The 21,996-nt window shown below is 37.3% G+C and overlaps 2 protein-coding genes across 2 annotated transcripts in view; both read left to right on the top strand.

The window, feature by feature from the left end:
• Positions 1-998, top strand: part of atp6v1ba (ATPase, H+ transporting, lysosomal, V1 subunit B, member a) — a 50,746-nt gene extending 49,748 nt beyond the window's left edge. The window contains exon 14 of the mRNA XM_053332904.1: positions 1-998. This exon is cut by the window's left edge and continues 151 nt beyond it. The gene's annotated coding sequence lies outside the window, so the exon portion shown is untranslated.
• An 892-nt stretch (positions 999-1,890) lies between these two features.
• The window catches only part of shtn1 (shootin 1), a 43,346-nt gene continuing 23,240 nt past the window's right edge, over positions 1,891-21,996 (top strand). The window contains exons 1-4 of the mRNA XM_053332672.1: positions 1,891-2,029; positions 5,033-5,085; positions 7,077-7,137; positions 18,805-18,899. Of these exons, the coding sequence (XP_053188647.1) occupies positions 1,891-2,029; positions 5,033-5,085; positions 7,077-7,137; positions 18,805-18,899 (348 nt within the window). The remainder of the gene's footprint in view (positions 2,030-5,032; positions 5,086-7,076; positions 7,138-18,804; positions 18,900-21,996) is intronic.

The raw sequence follows: 21,996 nt of genomic DNA, 5'->3' as shown, positions 1-21,996 counted from the left end.
AAGGGATGCTCTTGTTCTTAAAGCTCACCTTCCTACCCACCACCCTCCTTCTCGTTTCCTCCCTCTTTTCTTCCATCGCAGCCCTTGTATCTCTTGACTGATGTTGATTCTTCTTCACCTCCCCTCTTTTTCCACTGTTCTTTACCATCAATTCATCCTCTTCTCCCATCATTCACCTTAGCCCCCCCTCCTCTCTCCCTACTCTGAACTAGAACAGGGCAATGACCCCCCCCCCCCTTCTGTAGATGTACTGTAGCGTATCTGTGTCCAGAAATTGTGTGTGGAAAGTGTCTGTGGTTGTAATCTACCCTTGATTGCAAAAAAAGTGAACATATCCTGAAAATGATAGATCAGTCCTTATTTATTGAGGTGTTACTGCTGGAACTCCCTCTTCTTCTTCTTTTTTAAAAAGAAAATACTATGTAATATCCATACCCACCAAAACAAGAGGATTCAAACTGAAGAAAGCTGTGTATAGATATGAGGGTTGACAAAACTTACAAAAGACAGTATCCCTGCAGTCAGTACCAGTTTGTTGAAAGATCATGTTTTTTTTATTGAGACTGTCTGAAGTGTTGATTCTAATTGATTGTCATTTTCTAAACTAAAAGTGTTTTTGCTGAACAACATTACAAACCTGCAATTTCACAAACTAAACATTATTAACATCAGCAAATTGGTATTTACCTCCCAGGGTGTTCCTGTTATTTTGTCCACCCACATGAATTCTTGAAAAGGCAACTGCAGTATTTTTTGTTGGCTTTGACTCTTTCTTCCCCTGTTGCGGTCCCTCTTGCTTCCTCTTCATACTCTGGAAAGAATACAGTGGATGTTTACAATATTAATGTTCTGTTGTTTGATTTGTGTTGCTAAAAAGTATACAGGTATATAAGAGTATATTAAACATTCCCACTGTCTACAGAAACTAATTATTTGTTGTGCAACCATGATGGTTTTGTGAGTTTATGTGTCCATGAATAAATTAAATGAAATGAGAATACTTGTCTCTATTGTCTCAGCTCTATACATTTATCATCTATACATCTGCAACAGTTATTCTTCATATAAAGTTTCCCAGCATCCTCAGCCAGTCAGCTCTTTGATCACAGTATCATACCTGAATTAATCAACACCATTTAGCAACATGTAAAATGTCATATGTAATCTCATTAAAGTTGAATATGTTTGTCATTGCTCAAATTTGCTTTAAATTGATATATTTTTGAAGGGAGTTTGGTGTGACAATGAGGGGACAAGTTTTTCCTTTTACCAACCACACCACGTAATCTGATTAGACTGTACACATCACTTACTACCAAAACTCTTTTACTTCTCCTTTTTACAGCCTGATAAGAGCACAGTTTGATGGGAACAATATGGATCCATTTACAGTATTTATTAAGCAGGTCAATGGAGCTTTGAGCTCAGACTATTTTGTTTCACATAGGCCTACTGTTGGTCAAGATGTAAATTCAATGCTGAAATTCTTTCATTTTTTCTTGTTTCTTGTAGTCAAGTCAATTTCACTCCCAGAAAAAAACAAAACAAACAGTATGAAATGTGATCAGAGGTGGATCTTTTTTCTTTTTTTTCTTCCAAGAACGATGTTTTGTATGTAAATATTGTTTATGTGATATATGGTAAATAGTCATTTCATTCCTGCATCTTCAGGTGCAGTGTGTCACTTGTTAGACTGCTGTTGTAAACTAACAATAACCTGATGAAATATTAAATGATGTGTTATATATTTTATTTATCTTTTCATTTTTATGATGTGTTATATATTGTGTGATTGGTTTGTCACACATAGACATGGTGTTGCATTCACCATATTTAATATACTACTATACATTGTGTTGTGGACGCAACAGATAAGCAGGGCTCGTGATAATGCACCTGTTTGCTCGTAGCTCGCGCTCGGACAGGTGCGCCTCGAATCAGCACTTCCGGTTGAACTTTGGACAATTAGTCGCCATGGCTGCAGAGGAGCTGGAGAAAATCACTCTGGTCACACAGTTGTCAGACCGAGGTAAGCTTTCTTTGGAAATAATAAATGTTTATGTCATATAGTTACACCTGCTGCTGTATTATAACACATGCTAACATTAACGTTTGAAATGCGAGCCATAAAAATCATGCGGTGCAACATTGGACTGTTTGACTGGTTAGTGGTCGACTATGACTTACATAAACTGTTTAAGGTGTGTTTTTCTTCAGGGTGGGGTTAGAGGGGGATACAGTGGAAGCATACAAGTCACACACGAAGCCATATTTGACTTTAATATAAACATTTCCCCATATTATTTACCACCTCCAGTGGTTTGATATCTTATCTTTATAGACGCTGGAGGTTTAATCACCTGCATCACCTGATCTGTATCACCTGTCACTATGTAGAGAAGCAGTTTGTTACATAGAGCATAGTCATTTTAAACTCACTTTGATAGTCAACAACCTCAGTGAGTTCTGCAGGTGTTCTTTACTTTCCCAGATTCAAAGGTTTTTGTTTGCAGGGCCAAAGTCCAAACAGCAGCAGGATTTACTCACACTGTGCCTTTACTTCTTCTGATGGTGCAGCTTTACTTCTTATTCATGTCTGTGTGGAAGTGGGAACATTGACTCAGAGAACACAGTTCAATCTGAGTGAATTTTGACTTCATTCACTCATTCATTCATTCATTCAGGGATGTATGTATGAAATAAACAGGGAAGATTACTTTGGAAATGTAATAGATTACAGATTACTAGTTAGTCTATTTAGTAATGTAGTAGTTAGTAATGTAACTTATTACATGTGATGACTTTTCTAATGTTCTAACCAATGTTTTCAGCTGTTAGGGAAAGTGTTCCCATTAAACACCAAAATCTAAGTTCAGCTGTTTTTCATGGATACTGACATGATTTATAAGAGAGATCATTTCTTATAAAGCAACATGTATCTCTCATTTGTAAATGTATTCATTAGATCATGTAGATTTTAGAATATAAAATAAAGATATTTGATGAAAAAGTCAAAAGTCTGGGTTGGACTTCATTGGTACTGTGACCATTTAAGCCAACATCATGATTTATTTACAAAATAAAAAAAATATTGATCTGAAAGAATTAATAACAGCAATATATATATTGATTAACATGTTAAATGTTAAAAAATGAGGCAAAAACTCTCCTGAGTAAAATCTTAAAGGTGTAACCCTCCTTTGTAATCATCAACATTTTCATCAGTAACTGTAATAGTTACAATTATTTTGTTATTAAATTACATAACGCTGTTACATGTAACTAGTTACTCCCCAACACTGGAAATATATAGTATTTTGTAACTGCAGAATCATACAAGAAGCGGAGAAAAAGAGGATGACTGTAGTGAGTGTAAGAATGGATTTGGAATGGAATATAGAATAATTTGATTAAACAATGCATAATTCACAACTCTGTTATTAGCCCTTCTGGCCCCTGATTTTGGCACACCATGCAAGGAACTTGATTTTGGGCTGTGTGCACAGCAGGTCTAGACTAAGCTGCTGGGTGGCCCAAGGGCAAAAATGAACTTCTGGGACTCTTTATGCCCCCTTCTTCTTTTCCTCCATTCATTGTACAGAAGCTTACTCTTCAGTATTACTATAATATGTAGTAATAAAACACAAATGAATACAGAAATATGCTTTTAAAAGGACATAACTGATATAATGAAGATATTAAAACTAGACATTCTAGAGCCCCTTTCATATTAGCTGATATTGGGGTTTAGTTTAGTCAATATTACTGAAAAATGTAAGTTTTGAAATCATCACAAGCCAAGTCATGCAATTTTGCATACACATTTATTATCTCCAGTGGATAAATCCCAATAAGAGTGTTTAAAAGTTTTGCTTGCCCAATTAAAACCTTAAAAGAAACATCTGGTTGAACTGGAACATTTTGCACGATGTTTATAGTAGAAGAAGAAGATGTATCACAATGAGTTTAGTAATGCCCTATTTTTTCCTCTGATGCCACCATGAGGCTGTGGTTTGAGTCCATTACCATGAAATTTAGACATTCAGAGTAGAGTAAATGCACAGGGATTCCCCTCATTTTCAGTTATTTCTGGACCATACTGACCATACTGGAGTGTATTCTTACTAACCAGTGTCTCCCAAAATATCAGACTGTTCCTTTAAAGAACCTTTGATTCACAGTTTCCCCTCAATGCTAGAAAAAAGGCTTTGTGAGTCAGTTTCCTGAATGTCATGAGAAGTAGTAGAGATGAGACAGGTACTTCATTTAGTGTGTGAATGTTCTTTTGTTTCTCCTTTTTTGGAAACAAAGTAATTAAAAATATCAGAGAGTGGTTGCATAGACCAATGTCACAATCTCCCCAGCTGTGTTTATTAAAATGCTGGTCTCTCTTATCAGTGGATATAACTAAACAAAAAATGTGGACTATTTCTGGCAGGATGTATTGCCACTTCAGTGACTGTTCTACATCATTGAAAGAGCCAGACAAAACCAGATTTTTCTGAATAGTTCAAATTAATGACAGACCTTGCCTCTTTTGAATCTCCAATCCCAAGGACTCATAACTACCAAAGAAAGTTGAATGAAGTTCTGGAACAAACATACAGTAGAAGACTGATTGCTAAAGCTTTCCTTAAAATCAATATTTTACTTCTGAGACATTTGCGTTGAATAAAAGCAAATGTCTAAGTGTATAAGTAAGTAGAAGCGTGTGTTTCTGACTTCAAGCATCACCACATGTATCCATCAGATTATCTTCATTAATGATCATTGATTATAGAAGCCACTTGCTGTTACTATTGCAGTTACACCCCAAAAGCAAATGTTAACACAACAGGAGCGTAACTAAATTCCATGCTATAACAGTCAGCTGACACAAAGGAGACAAGCCGCAGTAGTCACTTGGATGAGGCGTTATCACATGCTGGAGATATTTTTAACAGGAAGGTGTGACTTCTGTGATCTTCACTGACATTTGGTTAATTGTGATTTCTTATGAAGATGGCTTACTGGCATCCTTTACTTCCCACAGCTATACAGGAGTATGAAGGCCTGCAAAAGAAGCATGAGACAGCAACTAATGAGGTATGTCTGACAATATGGAGAGTTAATACCAAGCTCTTTGACATCTTTGACTGCTATGAATGTCATATAGTAATTATACTAGTGTAGTTGTTCTGATGAGGACCTCTAGCGACTGTGTTAGGAACAGTGGAGGAAGTAGCATGACAGTGACTTTGAGTTTGTCTACAATATTTACCATGTCTATTCCTATATTTACTACTGCATCTATATTTCTTACTGCCATTTTTATATTCTCTTTTTTTATCCATAGAGTCTTTTATGTGTCTCATTGTATGTGGTTTTATGTATTTTGTATTTTGAACTGAATTGAACTGAATTGAATGGGAAGGAATTCATTTTAATGCCTTGCTGTTAGCACTGGTCCAAACTCTAACACCTTATAGAAACCCTAAATAGTGGAACATGTAAAGACTGGGTACAAAGCCTAAATACTGTTTCAGAACCAAATCACCAGAAGATGTGTTTGCTGCAGTATCATAAACTGTCATGCTGGCATTAAATGTCTTGTCAGATTTGGTACACTATATTTATTCTGTGATTGGATATTTCATTTAAATGAGGTTGTTTTACTGCTGCTTCATGTTGACACAAAACTTATGCCATGTATAGTTTTAGTTCAGGCCGAGCAAATAATTAGCATTTATATTGGCTTATTGCATTCATGTTTACATCCTATCATATCATACTTGTCACTATTACTCTGCCCATGTGATATATTTATCTGAATTGTTGATTTAACAAAGATTTAATGACCATGTTTGTTTATTATTATATGATTTTTCGGGCCAATGCCAATACTGATATTAAGGAGTAAAAAAAATCCTATATCGATATGTCATTGTCTTTTTACATGTAAAGAATATATACATAAACATACATTTTTGCATTGATCCCTTAAATGTAGTTATCAAACACCTGTGACAAAGAAATGTAATGAAGGCATGACAGTTTACATTTTGACAATAAATTGTATAAGATGACATCAATACACTGAAACAGTGAACTACACTGAGAATTGAATCATTTATAAATAACTAGAAGTAACTAAACTAACTAAATAAGAGAAAAGAACATGTAAATATATTTAACTTGAATTAAGAAAAATGATCAAATACACATTAAATGCTTCCTATAACTTAATATCAGCAGATATCGGAAAACATGCTGATACTGATATATCTGTGATAGGCCAATATCAGCTGAGCGATATATCGGTCGGGCTCTAATGTTTATTAAGGTGACAGTAGTTTTTTCACAGAATTCTTGTTGTTGCTTCAGTTCTTTTAAACCCCCCTGGAAGAGCAGAGCCTTTTAACTGTATAACCAGTTGCTGTTAATGCTCAGTTAGCACCAAAAGAAAGGTTTGTAGGAAAAGAAGTCTAAACTCCCCCGTGTAATCAGATAATAATAGAGGTATTGTTTGACCCAACCCTGATATCTATGTTCTATTTTAATCATGACGCTAATTGTATGCAGATATCTGGATAAACTTTAAAGCTAGATTTTTAAAAAAGCCTTACCAAATAGTAATAATTATTGATAACACAGAGATAGGAAAAGGCACGTGCAGTGACTATTAAACGCTATTATTAAAAGCTTTTGCACTTTTCTCTGGACTGGCTCATTTTGAAAGTGACAACAGCTAAATAAAGGTACACAGTGCTTAATGTGTGCTGATTGCTTGATGGTGTCATTTATCTCGTACAATACAACACCTTTCAATGAAATCCAACAACAACATTTCCATGATTTCCATCAGTCACGTTATCAGGAAACATCACGGCCAATTTGGACACAATAACCATGTTTCATCACCTGCCCTTCATCTAGCTCCAAGCCCAATTTATCTCTCAGTATCATTTAACATGTGTTCATTATATTAGATGAAGTGTTGTAAGAGTTGTGCAGTTGTATGGGCAGACAGTTTGAAGGTTGATTAAAACAGCAACAGTCCTGTGTTAAAGCTTTTCTGTATGTCTCTCCTACATAAGTGCAAGAGGCTGGAGGAGGAGAGAGACGAGGCCATCAAGAGGCTCAATGAGTTCCAGCAAGGTACGTTTATCTCTCCTGGGTCTACACACATCCAAAGAGTGAGATCAAGACATGTGATTCTATTAACAAGCTCTAACCCATGCTTCTATTAACATATGGTTATATACTGTACAGTGTTGAACAGCCCCTACTGGTCAACTGTAGCTCTGCAACCCTGTGTGTCCAATATCTGCAACAAGCCTCACAATGTAGGATAAGAGGGGGGAATAAATCATCTTATACACTGGATGAACTTTCATTGGGCATCATCTACATAGTATCCAGGTCTCATAATACATCCAAACTGAGCATGCTTTGATAATAGGGATAAAAGTATTGGTTGAAAGAAATGTACAAAAAAGCATATGCACTCACTGACCTCTTCATTAGGTTCATCTGTGCACTCTAATTCAATCCAATACAACAACTCTTGATATAAATTCTACTTTTATGAAGTTAATACTGGTGGTGTATTAGGGTGCATTATATTGGATGCTGTTCCTAATATTTTGTCCACTCCATTAAGACCAGTCAATGTCATGCACCACAGTACACCACCACTACCACTTAGTATCACCTCATTAATAAACATAAAGTTAAATTATCACTTTTTTGACAATGTTGACAATGGAAAATGCATAAACTTGAAAGAAGTAGAATTTATAGCAGAGTTGTTGTATTGGATTGAATTAGATTGCACAGTTGTAACTAATGAAGTGGCCGGTCACTGTAAACTAGCTGTTAAACCTCAGGGTTTACAGAAGGAACACAAGATAATAATCAAAATGTCATTAGTCTTAGTTTTTGTACTGTACATGGATGAGCTTGCCATTTATTACCATAGAAAGTCAGCAGACTCTCTGGTGACTATCTCATAGTCATATATACTTCATCATCCAGTACTGTTATCATCAGGTATTATATGACACTGGTAATTTAGTATGAAATGCATAAAAAAGAGAAAATCCAAAGTAACTAAAATATTGTAGAAATGTATTTGATGAAGTAGTCAATTTTGCCACATTCTATTGCTTTAAGGGGCACTCCACCAATTTGACATTTAAGTAAATTTACTAGCCTAAGGAGTGACACTCAATCTGTATAAATACTTTTTAAAAAAAGGTTACACTCAACTCTGGGGGAGCTTTGTCAGGTCTGAAAAAATTACTCAACTGACATTACCTGAGTATCTCAGCCTGAGTTTGGAGACAAAGTGGATGGAATAGAGCTTGAGAGATGTGGGTGTTCACTTGATTACATATCAGCTGCCTCCTCTGTTCCAATCTGACTTTTTCATCATGCTTCAGTTTAATGTTACATCAGCTTTGGATAGCCTCTATTTAGAGCTCAACTCAGCCAATCAGATCAGTTCAGAACAGCTCTATCTCCAAGACTTTAATGTATATCAAACCTCATGTCAAAATCATCAACCAGACCATCAACAGCAACATTTCTGCCGAAAGGTGACAAAGAGACAATGATCAGAATTGATGAGACCTGCATAAACAGGCACAACAAAAAGTTATAACTGACCAGAACGATCAGGGTGTGCGTGTGTGTGCGTGTGTGTGCGTGTGTGTGCGTGTGTGTGCGTGTGTGTGCGTGTGTGTGTGTGTGTGTGTGTGTGTGTGTGTGTCGTCTGCATGTGATTTAATCAAAGTAAACACAGTGGACAGATGTACTCAATGGCAGTGCCTTTTTGGCAGAGCACTCAAACAGACAGCTGCAGATTTATAATCATATCTGTCCCGCTGTCTTAAGATTGCCGCCTCATTTGAATGAACCTCCCACCTGTTTGTTCCTCTCCTCCCACCTGTGTATCAGCACTGAAATACAGACACAGACAGCAAAAGCATCATTCTAGGTTAGGAAAATACCAAACTGTTGTCCGCTGCTTGCACTATCACAAAAAATAATGTCCACTGTCTGTTAGACTTTTAATGCTCATTATTTGGTTCCATAACTCAATATGACACTAAAGACATTTTTATCACAATCAATATTTACCAAAAATCTGATCAAATGTCAAGAAACCACTGGAAGATGAAACATGAAAATCTGATATAAATTCAGTTTAGTAAGTGACTTAGACTTTTTTTGCCAGTATTTGGCCAGTTTTTTGTATGTGACTTTTAACATAACATTTGACTTGAGCAGATTATAAGCAGATTTTAATCAGATATTTAGAGTTAAAGTTAATATTCCTTTGATGTCAAAATTAGAGCCTGACAGATATATCAATCTGCTGATATTATCAGCCGATATTGGCCGATCACACATATATCAGCATTTGCATATACAGTCATGTGAAAAAATTAGGACACCCTAAGAAAGCATGTGTGTTTTTTAACATATTTGGACATATTGATATTTAACATCAATTTTAACAATACTGTCACATTCAAGTAATATAACTAAACAATTAAAACTGAAGAAAATACTTTTTAAAGCTTTCTGTAAAATGTAATTTGAAAAAAATGCAATTTATGGTGAGGAATAAATTAGGACACCCCCACATTCATTCCCACTTAAAATGGCTAAAATCACACACAGGTGTATCACATTAAGTGCAAATGATCAGAACATTGTTAATCAGCATTTTGAAGGAGGCTTGCCCTATTTAAACCTCAAACATTTAGTTTGGTGTGCCCCTGTGTGTTGAAATGAGAGTGAGCACCATGGTGAGATCGAAAGAACTGTCTGAGGCCTTCAGAAAGAAGATTGTAGCAGCTTATGAGTCTGGTAAGGGATTTAAAAAGATCTCAAAACAATTTGAAATCAGCCATTCCACTGTCCGGAAAATAATCTACAAATGGAGGACATTCAAAACAACTGCTAACATGCCCAGGTCTGGCCGTCCAAGCAAGTTCACCCCGAGAGCAGATCGCAAGATGCTTAAAGAAATCACTAAAAACCCTAAAATGTCATCACGGGACCTACAGCACACTCTTGCTACTGTTGATAAAAAAAAACAAATACAGCATTCCAGGAAAAGAACCTCATACCAACTGTGAAGCATGGAGGTGGAAGTGTCATGGTTTGGGGATGCTTTGCTGTAGCAGGACGTGGCTGACTCACCATCATAGAATCCACTATGAATTCTACTGTGTATCAGAGGGTGCTTGAGGAACATGTGAGACCATCTGTAAAAAAAAATTAAAGCTGAAGCGGAACTGGACCCTGCAACATGACAATGACCCAAAACATACCAGTAAATCCACCAAGGACTGGCTGAAAAGTAAGAAATGGAGAGTCCTGGAATGGCCGAGTCAAAGCCCAGATCTTAATCCCATTGAGATGCTGTGGGGTGACTTGAAACGGGCTGTACATGCAAGAAACCCCTCAAACATCTCACAGCTGAAAGAATTCTGTGTTGAGGAGTGGGACAAAATTTCCTCAGACCGATGTCAGAGACTGGTAGATGGCTACAAGAAGCGTCTCATTGAAGTTATTTCAGCCAAAGGGGGTAACACTAGCTATTAGGGGGTAGGGTGTCCTAACTTTTTCCTCAATTAGAATACATATTTTTGTTATCTTTTGTTTAATGAGTAAAACAAGGTTATTTTTTGTTGTATCTGCAATTGAATAACTTTCTTTTCCAGAGATAAATATCAACGAGATTAGACATTGATATGTGAACATTTCTTAATAAAGAACTGAATGTTTAACAGGGTGTCCTAATTTTTTCACATGACTGTATGTTGTCCGATATGTGTCAACATTTTAAAAAATTATTTAAAGTTATATAGGCAGCATTTTATATATATTTGATTCTTCTTAATTCAAGTTTGATATATACGAACATGGTTTTGCTGTTTTTTTGTTTATAGTCATTGATAATTATTCAATTCTCAGTGAAGTTTACTTCATTCAATAAGGTTTATTCCTAAATTTTAAAATGTCTTCATTATATATCTTTGCCATAAGTGATTCCCACATTTGATGGATCATTGTAAAAGAATGTGTATTCATGTTTATATTCTATATGTATCGGCCGATACATCAATATCAGAATTGTTTTACTCCCTAATATCGATATCAGCATCGGCCCTAGTCAAAATATGGCACTAAGAAGGTTAAGAAGATACATTCTTTAGAGAAACGTTTTACTTTCTACACATCTACAGCACATATGATGTCATTTGTAACAACAACAAAGAGATCATATGTTGCGTTAATATGAATGTATAATGTTTTGAAAATTATAGCAGCTGCACAAACATGTGAACCAGGAGCCAAATAATAACATTGGAAAAGCACTATTGCTGCTCCAGCTTTCATCACAAATCTGTTTCCCAACACTACAAATGTGTTTCAAATGTTTTGGCCCACCATTCAATTTTCCAAAATGATTTTCCTTACAGGTTGAATGCTTTGCTATGACCACTTTAGTGAAGACAGAATTTGAAATAGGGCACCACATGTCAAAAGATGGAGCAAATAGTTTGTCTTTGTGATGGTGACAGTTGTGTGGATTTTCATCTGAATAAATCTGGCCCGTGCTAGTGTATTCAGCGATTCTCCAGCCAAAACACATATTGTGTTTGACTTCCGCATTAATAGAGGCTGCCTCACTGTGCCAAGCAGCTGCATATTAGGACCTATTACGTGATTTCATAGCTCTTAGAAAATTGCTCCTATTCACAACGAAGCGACTGGGGGTGGGGTGGCAGGGTTGGTTGGGGGGGTAGTGGGAGGACGAGAGAAAAAGCCCCCAACACACAATCATGCCTTTTCAATTGGCGATGGCAAGGTTGATGACAACATGACCATTGTGTTATAATGATAACACCACAAAGGCATCTGCCCCCCTCATCAAGGCTTCACAGTGGCTGCAGATACAATTTAATTCACTGCTCCGCTGGCGGCGCTGATACCATTATGCAGCACGTCGGCACAGGGGTAATCACTGTCTTTCCTGAGAGGAGGATGAAAAAAGACAGGCACAAAAAAGAGGGGAGAAAAAAGATGGAGTGATGATGATGGGGAGGCCGAAACTTACAATTAAGACTGCCAATTCTGACGTGTCAGAGCCCCCCCGTTGACTCGCGCTCATACACTTTCAACACTTCCACCGCTGTTTATTTACCATGGCTACCAGTAATTATAATTAACATGTCATTTAGTTCAAGGCGTCCTTTCGTAGGGTTGCTGGGTGTGGCAGGCAGAGAGGAATGGAGAAGAGGCCGAGGATGAAAACTGGCAGCTAAGTGCTATTGAATGACTGATGTGGAGGGAGCTAGAGGAACGTGGATATCGCCCAGCGCTGGCGTTCATCAAGGTCCTAATTAGGTGTCACTGGGGGGAAGGAATTGCCCGCAGCAATGGCACTAATGCTTAATTTCGCCCTCGCTCAGCCACAATGTTTAATTAGTTAAGTGGCAGGGCATTCTTTAGGGGCGTTCTTTTTGTACTGAGGTGTGATTGCAGCTTAAACAACATTATGGTTTGTGATTTGGAATTTTATCTGATTTTTTTCTTTTTTTGACCACCTTGGTAGTAGTAATGAATGAATATTTTTTATGTCAAAATCTTGTTGTGGCATTACATGCTATAAGTCTCTCCAACTGATACCCTACATTGTTTGTCAAATGAAGGCATAAAAGCCAGAAAAATAATATTAAAAAAAAGAGTGTGGAATGTAAAAGGTGTCCCTCATTATGAGAATTATCACAGACGGTGCTGTTCCCCTCAGCTCTACATGTTTTTAGCCTTGTTTAGTTTATTGGTTTGGTTTTCGACACATGAACTTCACCCACGTCAACCTTGTTTCCTGCAGCAGCAGACTATTTCCAGTGAGAAAGCTCGGATAAACCCACTGAACACTATCTGCTCAGGACCAAACAATAACGTAAGCCTTTAGCAGCTTAAGAGACAAATATTTTTCTCAGTTAGTGGAGGCTGAAACAGAGCTAGTTTATTTCAGTTTAGCTTGGTTTAGTGTAGTTAAGTGTAGTTTAGTGTAGTGTAGTGTAGTTTAGTGTAGTGTAGTTCAGTGTAGTTTAGTGTTGTGTAGTTTAGTGTAGCTCAGTGTAGCTCAGTGTAGTTTAGTGTAGTGTAGAAGTGTAGTTTAGTGTAGTTCAGTGTAGTGTAGTGAAGTTCAGTATAGTGTTGTGTAGTGTAGTTCAGTGTAGTATAGTTCAGTGTAGTGTAGTTCAGCGTAGTTTAGTGTAGTGTAGTTCAGTGTAGCATAGTTCAGTGTAGTGTATTTCGGTGTAGTTCAGTGTAGTGTAGTTCAGTGTAGTGTAGTTCAGTGTAGTGTAGTTCAGTGTAGTATAGTTCAGTGTAGTGTAGTTCAGTGTAGTATAGTTCAGTGTAGCTTAGTTCAGTGTAGCATAGTTCAGTGTAGTGTAGTTCAGTGTAGCATAGTTCAGTGTAGTGTAGCATAGTTCAGTGTAGTGTATTTCCACTCATGTGGGAATGTTGGGTCTCTTTAATGTTAAAACCTGAAGAGTTTGGTTTAGAACCTGCTCTATGTGTAAAGTGCCTTGAGATGACTTTGTTGTGATTTGGCGCTATACAAATAAAGATTGATTGATTGATTGATATTTCGGTGTAGTTCAGTGTAGTGTAGTTCAGTGAAGCATAGTTCAGTGTAGCATACTTCAGTGTAGTGTAGTTCAGTGTAGTGTAGTTCAGTGTAGCATAGTTCAGTGTAGCATAGTTCAGTGTAGTGTAGTTCAGTGTAGCGTAGTTCAGTGTAGTGTAGTTCAGTGTAGTGTAGTTCAGTGAAGCATAGTTCAGTGTAGTGTAGTTCAGTGTAGCATAGTTCAGTGTAGCATAGTTCAGTGTAGTGTAGTTCAGTGTAGCATAGTTCAGTGTAGTGTAGTTCAGTGTAGCATAGTTCAGTGTAGCATAGTTCAGTGTAGTGTAGTTCAGTGTAGTGTAGTTCAGTGAAGCATAGTTCAGTGTAGTGTAGTTCAGTGTAGTGTAGTTCAGTGTAGCATAGTTCAGTGTAGCATAGTTCAGTGTAGCATAGTTCAGTGTAGTGTAGTTCAGTGTAGCGTAGATCAGTGTAGTGTAGTTCAGTGTAGTGTAGTTCAGTGTAGCGTAGTTCAGTGTAGTGTAGTTCAGTGTAGTGTAGTTCAGTGTAGTATAGTTCAGTGTAGTGTAGTTCAGTGTAGTGTAGTTCAGTGAAGCATAGTTCAGTGTAGTGTAGTTCAGTGTAGCATAGTTCAGTGTAGCATAGTTCAGTGTAGTGTAGTTCAGTGTAGCGTAGTTCAGTGTAGTGTAGTTCAGTGTAGCATAGTTCAGTGTAGCATAGTTCAGTGTAGTGTAGTTCAGTGTAGTGTAGTTCAGTGTAGCATAGTTCAGTGTAGCGTAGTTCAGTGTAGTGTAGTTCAGTGTAGTGTAGTTCAGTGTAGTGTAGCATAGTTCAGTGTAGTGTAGTTCAGTGTAGCATAGTTCAGTGTAGTGTAGTTCAGTGTAGTGTAGTTCAGTGTAGCATAGTTCAGTGTAGTGTAGTTCAGTGTAGTGTAGTTCAGTGTAGCATAGTTCAGTGTAGTGTAGTTCAGTGTAGTTCAGTGTAGTGTAGTTCAGAGTAGCATAGTTCAGTGTAGTGTAGCATAGTTCAGTTTAGTGTAGCATAGTTCAGTGTAGTGTATTTCGGGGTGTAGTTCAGTGTAGTGTAGTTCAGTGTAGCATAGTTCAGTGTGGTGTAGTCCAGTGTAGCATAGTTCAGTGTAGTGTATTTCAGTGTAGCATAGTTCAGTGTAGTTTAGTGTAGTGTAGTCCAGTGTAGCATAGTTCAGTGTAGTGTAGTTCAGTGTAGCATAGTTCAGTGTAGCATAGTTCAGTGTAGTTTAGTGTAGTGTAGTTCAGTGTAGTGTAGTTCAGTGTACTTCAGTGTAGTGTAGTTCAGTGTAGCATAGTTCAGTGTAGTGTAGTCCAGTGTAGCATAGTTCAGTGTAGTGTAGTTCAGTGTAGCATAGTTCAGTGTAGTGTAGTTCAGTGTAGTGTAGTTCAGTGTAGTGTAGTTCAGTGTAGTATAGTTCAGTGTAGTGTAGTTCAGTGTAGTGTAGTTCAGTGAAGCATAGTTCAGTGTAGTGTAGTTCAGTGTAGCATAGTTCAGTGTAGCATAGTTCAGTGTAGTGTAGTTCATTGTAGCATAGTTCAGTGTAGTGTAGTTCAGTGTAGTGTAGTTCAGTGTAGCATAGTTCAGTGTAGCGTAGTTCAGTGTAGTGTAGTTCAGTGTAGTGTAGCATAGTTCAGTGTAGTGTAGTTCAGTGTAGCATAGTTCAGTGTAGTGTAGTTCAGTGTAGTGTAGTTCAGTGTAGTGTAGTTCAGTGTAGCATAGTTCAGTGTAGTGTAGTTCAGTGTAGTGTAGTTCAGTGTAGCATAGTTCAGTGTAGTGTAGTTCAGTGTAGTTCAGAGTAGTGTAGTTCAGAGTAGCATAGTTCAGTGTAGTGTAGCATAGTTCAGTTTAGTGTAGCATAGTTCAGTGTAGTGTATTTCGGGGTGTAGTTCAGTGTAGCATAGTTCAGTGTGGTGTAGTCCAGTGTAGCATAGTTCAGTGTAGTGTATTTCAGTGTAGCATAGTTCAGTGTAGTTTAGTGTAGTGTAGTCCAGTGTAGCATAGTGCAGTGTAGTGTAGTCCAGTGTAGCATAGTGCAGTGTAGTGTAGTCCAGTGTAGCATAGTGCAGTGTAGTGTAGTTCAGTGTAGCATAGTTCAGTGTAGCATAGTTCAGTGTAGTGTAGTTCAGTGTACTTCAGTGTAGTGTAGTTCAGTGTAGCATAGTTCAGTGTAGTGTAGTCCAGTGTAGTGTAGTCCAGTGTAGCATAGTTCAGTGTAGTGTAGTTCAGTGTAGCATAGTTCAGTATAGTGTAGTGTAGTGTAGTGTAGCATAGTTCAGTGTAGTGTAGTTCAGTGTAGCATAGTTCAGTATAGTGTAGTGTAGTGTAGTGTAGTGTAGCATAGTTCAGTGTAGCATAGTTCAGTATAGTGTAGTGTAGTGTAGTGTAGTGTAGCATAGTTCAGTGTAGTGTAGCATAGTTCAGTGTAGTGCAATTCAGTGTAGTTCAGTGTAGTGTAATCAGTGGTGGACAGTAACGAAGTACAAGTAATTCGTTACTGTACTTAAGTAACTTTTTAGCGGATCTGTACTTTACTTGAGTATCATTGTTTTGTGAGACTTTATACTTTGACTCAACTACATTTGGAAGAGGAAAATCTTACTTTTTACTCAACTACTTTCCAAAAACCTGTCGTTCCTTTCAATGTTCCTTTCCACAACATGCATGCATGACCAGCTGCTGTGACAGGTCCAAATGAACGTGCACCGCAAGTGTACCAATCAGAACACATCGTGTGTCGAGCAGTTTTGGCCCGGCCCCCTACCTGGCTACTTGTCCCAACTTGCCTTCTCCTCCATCCATATCTCTATTAGCATTCATTTGACAAAGTTTCGCTGTCCAGTAGCCTGCCCTGCCAACACATGGAAGTTAAAGAAATATGTGTCTAGTGTGGTTTTCCCCCTCCCTATTAATTCCTAATCAGGTGATTTCCATTTAGTATGATGTGCTTATGATAATTTCAAAAGATATCAATACCAGATATCACAAATGGAAAACATTTTGTTTTCAGGGTGGTGTTAGTGGGCTTTTTAACCTTAAATGACTTGATTGAGTGTATAAAGGACATACCAAGACATTGGAACTACATTACACCAAATTACTTTTACTTTTGATACGTAAGTACATTTGAAGCCAAGTACTTTTATACTTTTACTCAAGTCGACATTTAAAGGGAGCACTTTCACTTTTACTGGAGTAATATTTTACACTAGGTATCTCAACTTCTACTCAAGTACGTGGTCTGTGTACTTCGTCCACCACTGAGTGTAATGTAGTGTAGTGTAGTGCGGACATGCACACAGCATTAGTGTCTGCATAGGCAGACATGTCCATTGTCCATCAACACAATCATACATTTTGACTGCTCTTCCAGACATGGGCAACATTTTCATCATGCTAAATATTAGCTTTGCAATGTTAGCCATGTAGTATATCCATGTAGTATGTAAAATTCAAGACTGACAGTGAAGTGTAGTGTAGTTCAGTGTAGTGTAGCATAGTTCAGTGTAGTATAGTGTAGTGCAGTGTAGTGTAGTGCGGACATGCATACAGCATTAGTGTCTGCATAGGCAGACATGTCAATTGCCCATCAGCACAATCATAAATTGACTGCTCTTCCAGACATGGGCAACATTTCATAATGCTAAATATTAGCGTTGCAATGTTAGCCATGTAGTATATCAATGTAGCATGTAAGATTCAAGCCTGACAGTTGGTTCTCCACCTTGGTAATAGCAGTTGGCAAACATTTGCTTCTTGTCATGGTGTTTTATGACTTTCACACATGGTCTCTATCACATGGTCTTTATAAATGTGTTGTAATTCAGTCCCTATATTTCCTTGATTGAACAGCCTTCTTTGTTATACTGTCAGCGGCTTAAAGGCTAATGTTTCCTTTCACCCTGGGTTAAGTGCAGCGTCACACGTATCATTCTTTACAACCCACATACTCTCTACATTATTATTCATAGTCTGATGCTCTGAATTTCTTCCTTGCATGTATTCAGTATAGACTTAATATACATTGGCCCTGACTGATGCAAATAAAAGGTGGAGAAAACTAGCTGAATAAAAGATATACTGATTAGTTCACTTCCTTTTGAATTCATATGATAATGACACAGTCACACAGCATTGAGGCTACACAACAGAATGCAGAAATATAACACTGTGTCAAGTGTTATGACAATCTTACAATTAACATTGAAATGAGACCGTATAGGCATTCACCCACTCATTTAGAAACACCATGGTATCAGGTTGAATGGCCATGAGTTCACATTTTAAGTTGATATTGACATGAGTGTTTCAGTAGAATTTCATGTGCTGCTGGTTAATGGTGTTTAGATAGGCCAAATGTGATGTTTCCAAATGAGTTGACCCTAGTTCATATAAATGGGATAAACAACATATTAGAAACACCTTGTAGTATTTCCCCAAAAAGTCCAACAGCATCACAAACTACAGCTTCTAAAATGACTAAAATAAATCAACATGGCTTTAAAACAGATCAAATAGTAACTAAACAGTGTAACCATCATGATGGTAAGATTTTGTTTTCTCTATGTGTACCAGGTCTGGCGTTATAGACAGAACAAATATCACAATATTTTTTAACCAACTAACTCGATATCGATATTTTGACGATATTGTGGGGATGACCATTGGTGCTTTCACAAAATATTTTTGCAATGAGATTTTTGATAAATAATCATCAGTAATGTGGAATAAAGGCAGATAATAAAACTGTCTGAAGTTCAGATAATTACACCGATTATGCTATTATATCCAAAATCTAAGATGATATCAATAAAATATCACGATATCGATATAATATTGATTTATTTCCCAGCCCTAATGTGTACATTATAATCTAGCAGGTCAGTGTGTGTAAGGGCGCTTACACTGTTCAGATAAGTTGGTTTGTAGACATAACAGCAACAGTTACATTGTTAGAATTTGGTCTTACATTTCTAAGACTGTCAGATATTTGACACAGCTTGTGTCTGGCGTTTGACCACATCATCAACTTTTCGATGGAACAGCCCACACACCAAGATATAAAATTTAGAGGGTATAGTCCACTCATTTCTGTATTCTCTTTTTTTCTGTAGTTTCTCAGATGGTCATCGAGGAGGTCAGCGCCATTCAGGAGGACCTGGAGATCGAGAGGACGTGTAGAGAAAATGCTGAAGTCCTGGCCTCCAAGGTACGAGAAAAATACTGTCTACCATACTTCTACCACTCAAAGACAATGAACCAGCATCCTGTCAAACCATCTGTGTTATTTCCATGTTTCTGACATTTAATAGTCAAACAAATCATTTCCACAAATAAAAATAAGGGAGGAATAAATATAATCACCATTTTAACATCTGTTGATTCAGAATAACATTTGTAAAATAATTATTACAGCATCAAATCAGCCATTAAAGATGACATTCTGGTCAGTGTATTACAGGGACTGTCACTTCGACACATTCAATTTGTATGTCGCAATCAAAAGCACTCTGTGGTCCTCCAGTTCTGCTTCTGTCCCCCATATCTTAGTGTCTAAATTGCATTGGATTCTTTTGATTCAGAGCACACTTTTTTTTTTTTTTTGGAGTCCTTGCTAAAATGTGAGTTGTGATTGAGAGCGGGGGAGCCTGGCACATAGTGATTTCAGAGTCCACTGGTGCTGAGCTTATCACTGTAATCATTTCTCATTCAATTTCTGGACAAAAGCCCTCACAGTCCACCTGGTCGGACCAGATTTTGGGCAGTGGGAGGCTGAGGGAGAATTATGGTGAAGGTCGACTTTTAGGCCTTTTATTCGTAGCTTTCTATAGGCTTTTTTTCCATTGGCTTGTTTTTCATCCCCCATCTTACAAGGGTGACAAGTAAGTAATTTCTTCTGCCCCAAATGACCATGAGGTACAAAGGTACATAGGTAGGTTGACTTAGTTGTTGATCAATACAACTGGTTCAACAATCACTTGGCTAACTGCTGAGATGTCCAAAAAACTCTCTCTTTTGACTGACACTTCCCACCTGGAGTGTGTGTGTGTGTGTGTGTGTGTGTGTGTGTGTGTGTGTGTGTGTGTGTGTGTGTGTGTGTGTGTGTGTGTGTGTGTGTGTGTGTGTGTGTGTGTGTGAGGCCATAAGAGTTCAGTGTAGTAATATCAATTACCGGTCCATAAAGGTTGTTAGGATTAGTGGCAATAACAAACAACATTAAAATGATTATAAGAATGTGGGCCAGAGAACCAAATGTATTGCTGAACAAACATATCATATTTATCTGTCATATTTTACAATAATAATTATATGTTACGCAAGTACTGACTTGAGTCAACCAACAAATTATAACAGATAACAGGCACAGTAGCCAATCTGAAATGCCTTCCCCACAAAAATAATGGCATTATGTTGGCTAATGGCATGTAATTGGAAATGTAGTTAAAATGATATACAGAAGTTAGATTATTTGAAGATAAATCATTTGATTGGTCCATCTATATTTCTCTGTATACAGAGACAAAATTTGTGGCGTCCGTCCGTACATTTGACTGTTTTCATTGTCGGGGTCCTTCACTTCAGTGCTGTGAAGAGCCCTGCAGACCACAGGCCCTGCTGCAGCTGCACCGGCTATATTTCCACCACTGCTGCGAACCACACTTGTATAGCAAGGACAGAAATGATACTGATATTTATGCTTTTTCTACTTATTTATAATGTAAGCTGAGAAAGACCATAGATAGCAATACTGAGTACTTTATAGTTGACCATTCATTCTTCATTGCCTTCACAAAGCCAGTTTGGGCCAAAGAAAAACGACTCAGTGTAAATGACAGTGTTGACTTGTTGAAATACTCCCTGTACATAAGAAAACTATATACACATCAAAAATATTAATATATTAATATTATTAAAGTGTCAGAGTGGACTAGGACAACCAGTGATTTAGTAGTTTAACTGCTTTGTTCATCAGTTCTCTCACCGCATTGCAAATAATTTTAACCTTTACCCTTCAAACCTTTAATATATATATATTGATAGATATTTTAAATATGAAGTCACTTTTTTCTGAACAGTGACAATTAGCATTTCAGTGAGTTTTTGATCATTGTGATTCAGAGTGAAACTGATTAAAATATTTAAATTGAGACATTTTTTACAACCAGAGTGAAATGTAATCAATAATGTATGTATGTATTTTTTTAATAATATTTTTTGTTTTCCTTTTGATCTAATGCCCGATTGTTTTATTTCTATGTGCATTATTTTTGTAAAATAGTTAAGGACTAAAATAAATCACTACTGCTACTACTACTACTACTACTACTACTAATGTCTGCAGTAGTCATATAATGCAGTCAAATTCTGCACATGTGAACCATCCGGGGAAAAAAAGTGTCTGACTCTGGGTGCCCTGGGCTTAGCTGGCCAGAAGATTCAGTAAGTTGTAACAGGTTGTTTTCACTGCTGAGCATACAGCCATACTCAATTGAAGCCAAACAGTCCACTGTTGCGTTTCGGGGATTCAGTGGTGCTTTTAGGTGAAACAAAACTTTTCCCACTTGATCCACTCATGAAGGAAGACACCCTGTAACAAGATAGGCATGTACACCTGCATCCAAATATCCCAGGTATGAGTCATATAATGTTTCCAGGGAATAGATTGATATCCCTGTATACAGTACATGATTATAGTGTTATTCAGGGTTAATCAGTCTGCCATTTGTGCTGGCATGACATATGATTTGCTAACCCTATCACTCTGTGTTATTTCTGTAGCAGCTGAACTGTTGAGAATGAAGTCTGCTTCCACCTTATCACCAATACAATATGACAAAGACAAGCAACACTCAATGTTTCCTTTATCTTACTTACTAACATGTAGATTATCATCAAGTTATTCATCATCATATTGTATGTTTTTCTTAGTAGCTGTCATGTTGGTTCAGTTGAATGCAGATAAGTGATGGCAACTGGAAACACACTTTCTGTAACAATGCATACATTTATGATTACATATAAAAGCACATAAAGGTAAACTCCTAAATCCTAATCACATGTCGAGCATTCACCGAGCACAAGTCCATCATCACCTCTTTCACAGACCCGTGTGAATAAAGAATTGTTTCAAGATTCACAATAATAGGAAAGAGAGAGCTGGACTTGTGCACAGACATAGTATAAATCTGTGGGATCTGAACATTGCGTTCTCCTCCTAACTAATAGATGAATAATACAATGTACAATGAATATATCATCTGTCTATTTCCAGTTGGGGAAGACAATCCTTTTGTGGCTATTGCTTC

Source organism: Scomber japonicus, chromosome 14, assembly GCF_027409825.1.
Source record: "Scomber japonicus isolate fScoJap1 chromosome 14, fScoJap1.pri, whole genome shotgun sequence".
Lineage (NCBI taxonomy): Eukaryota > Metazoa > Chordata > Actinopteri > Scombriformes > Scombridae > Scomber > Scomber japonicus.
The sequence above is the reverse complement of the archived record's forward strand: the minus strand, read 5'-3'. Positions and strand labels throughout refer to the sequence as shown.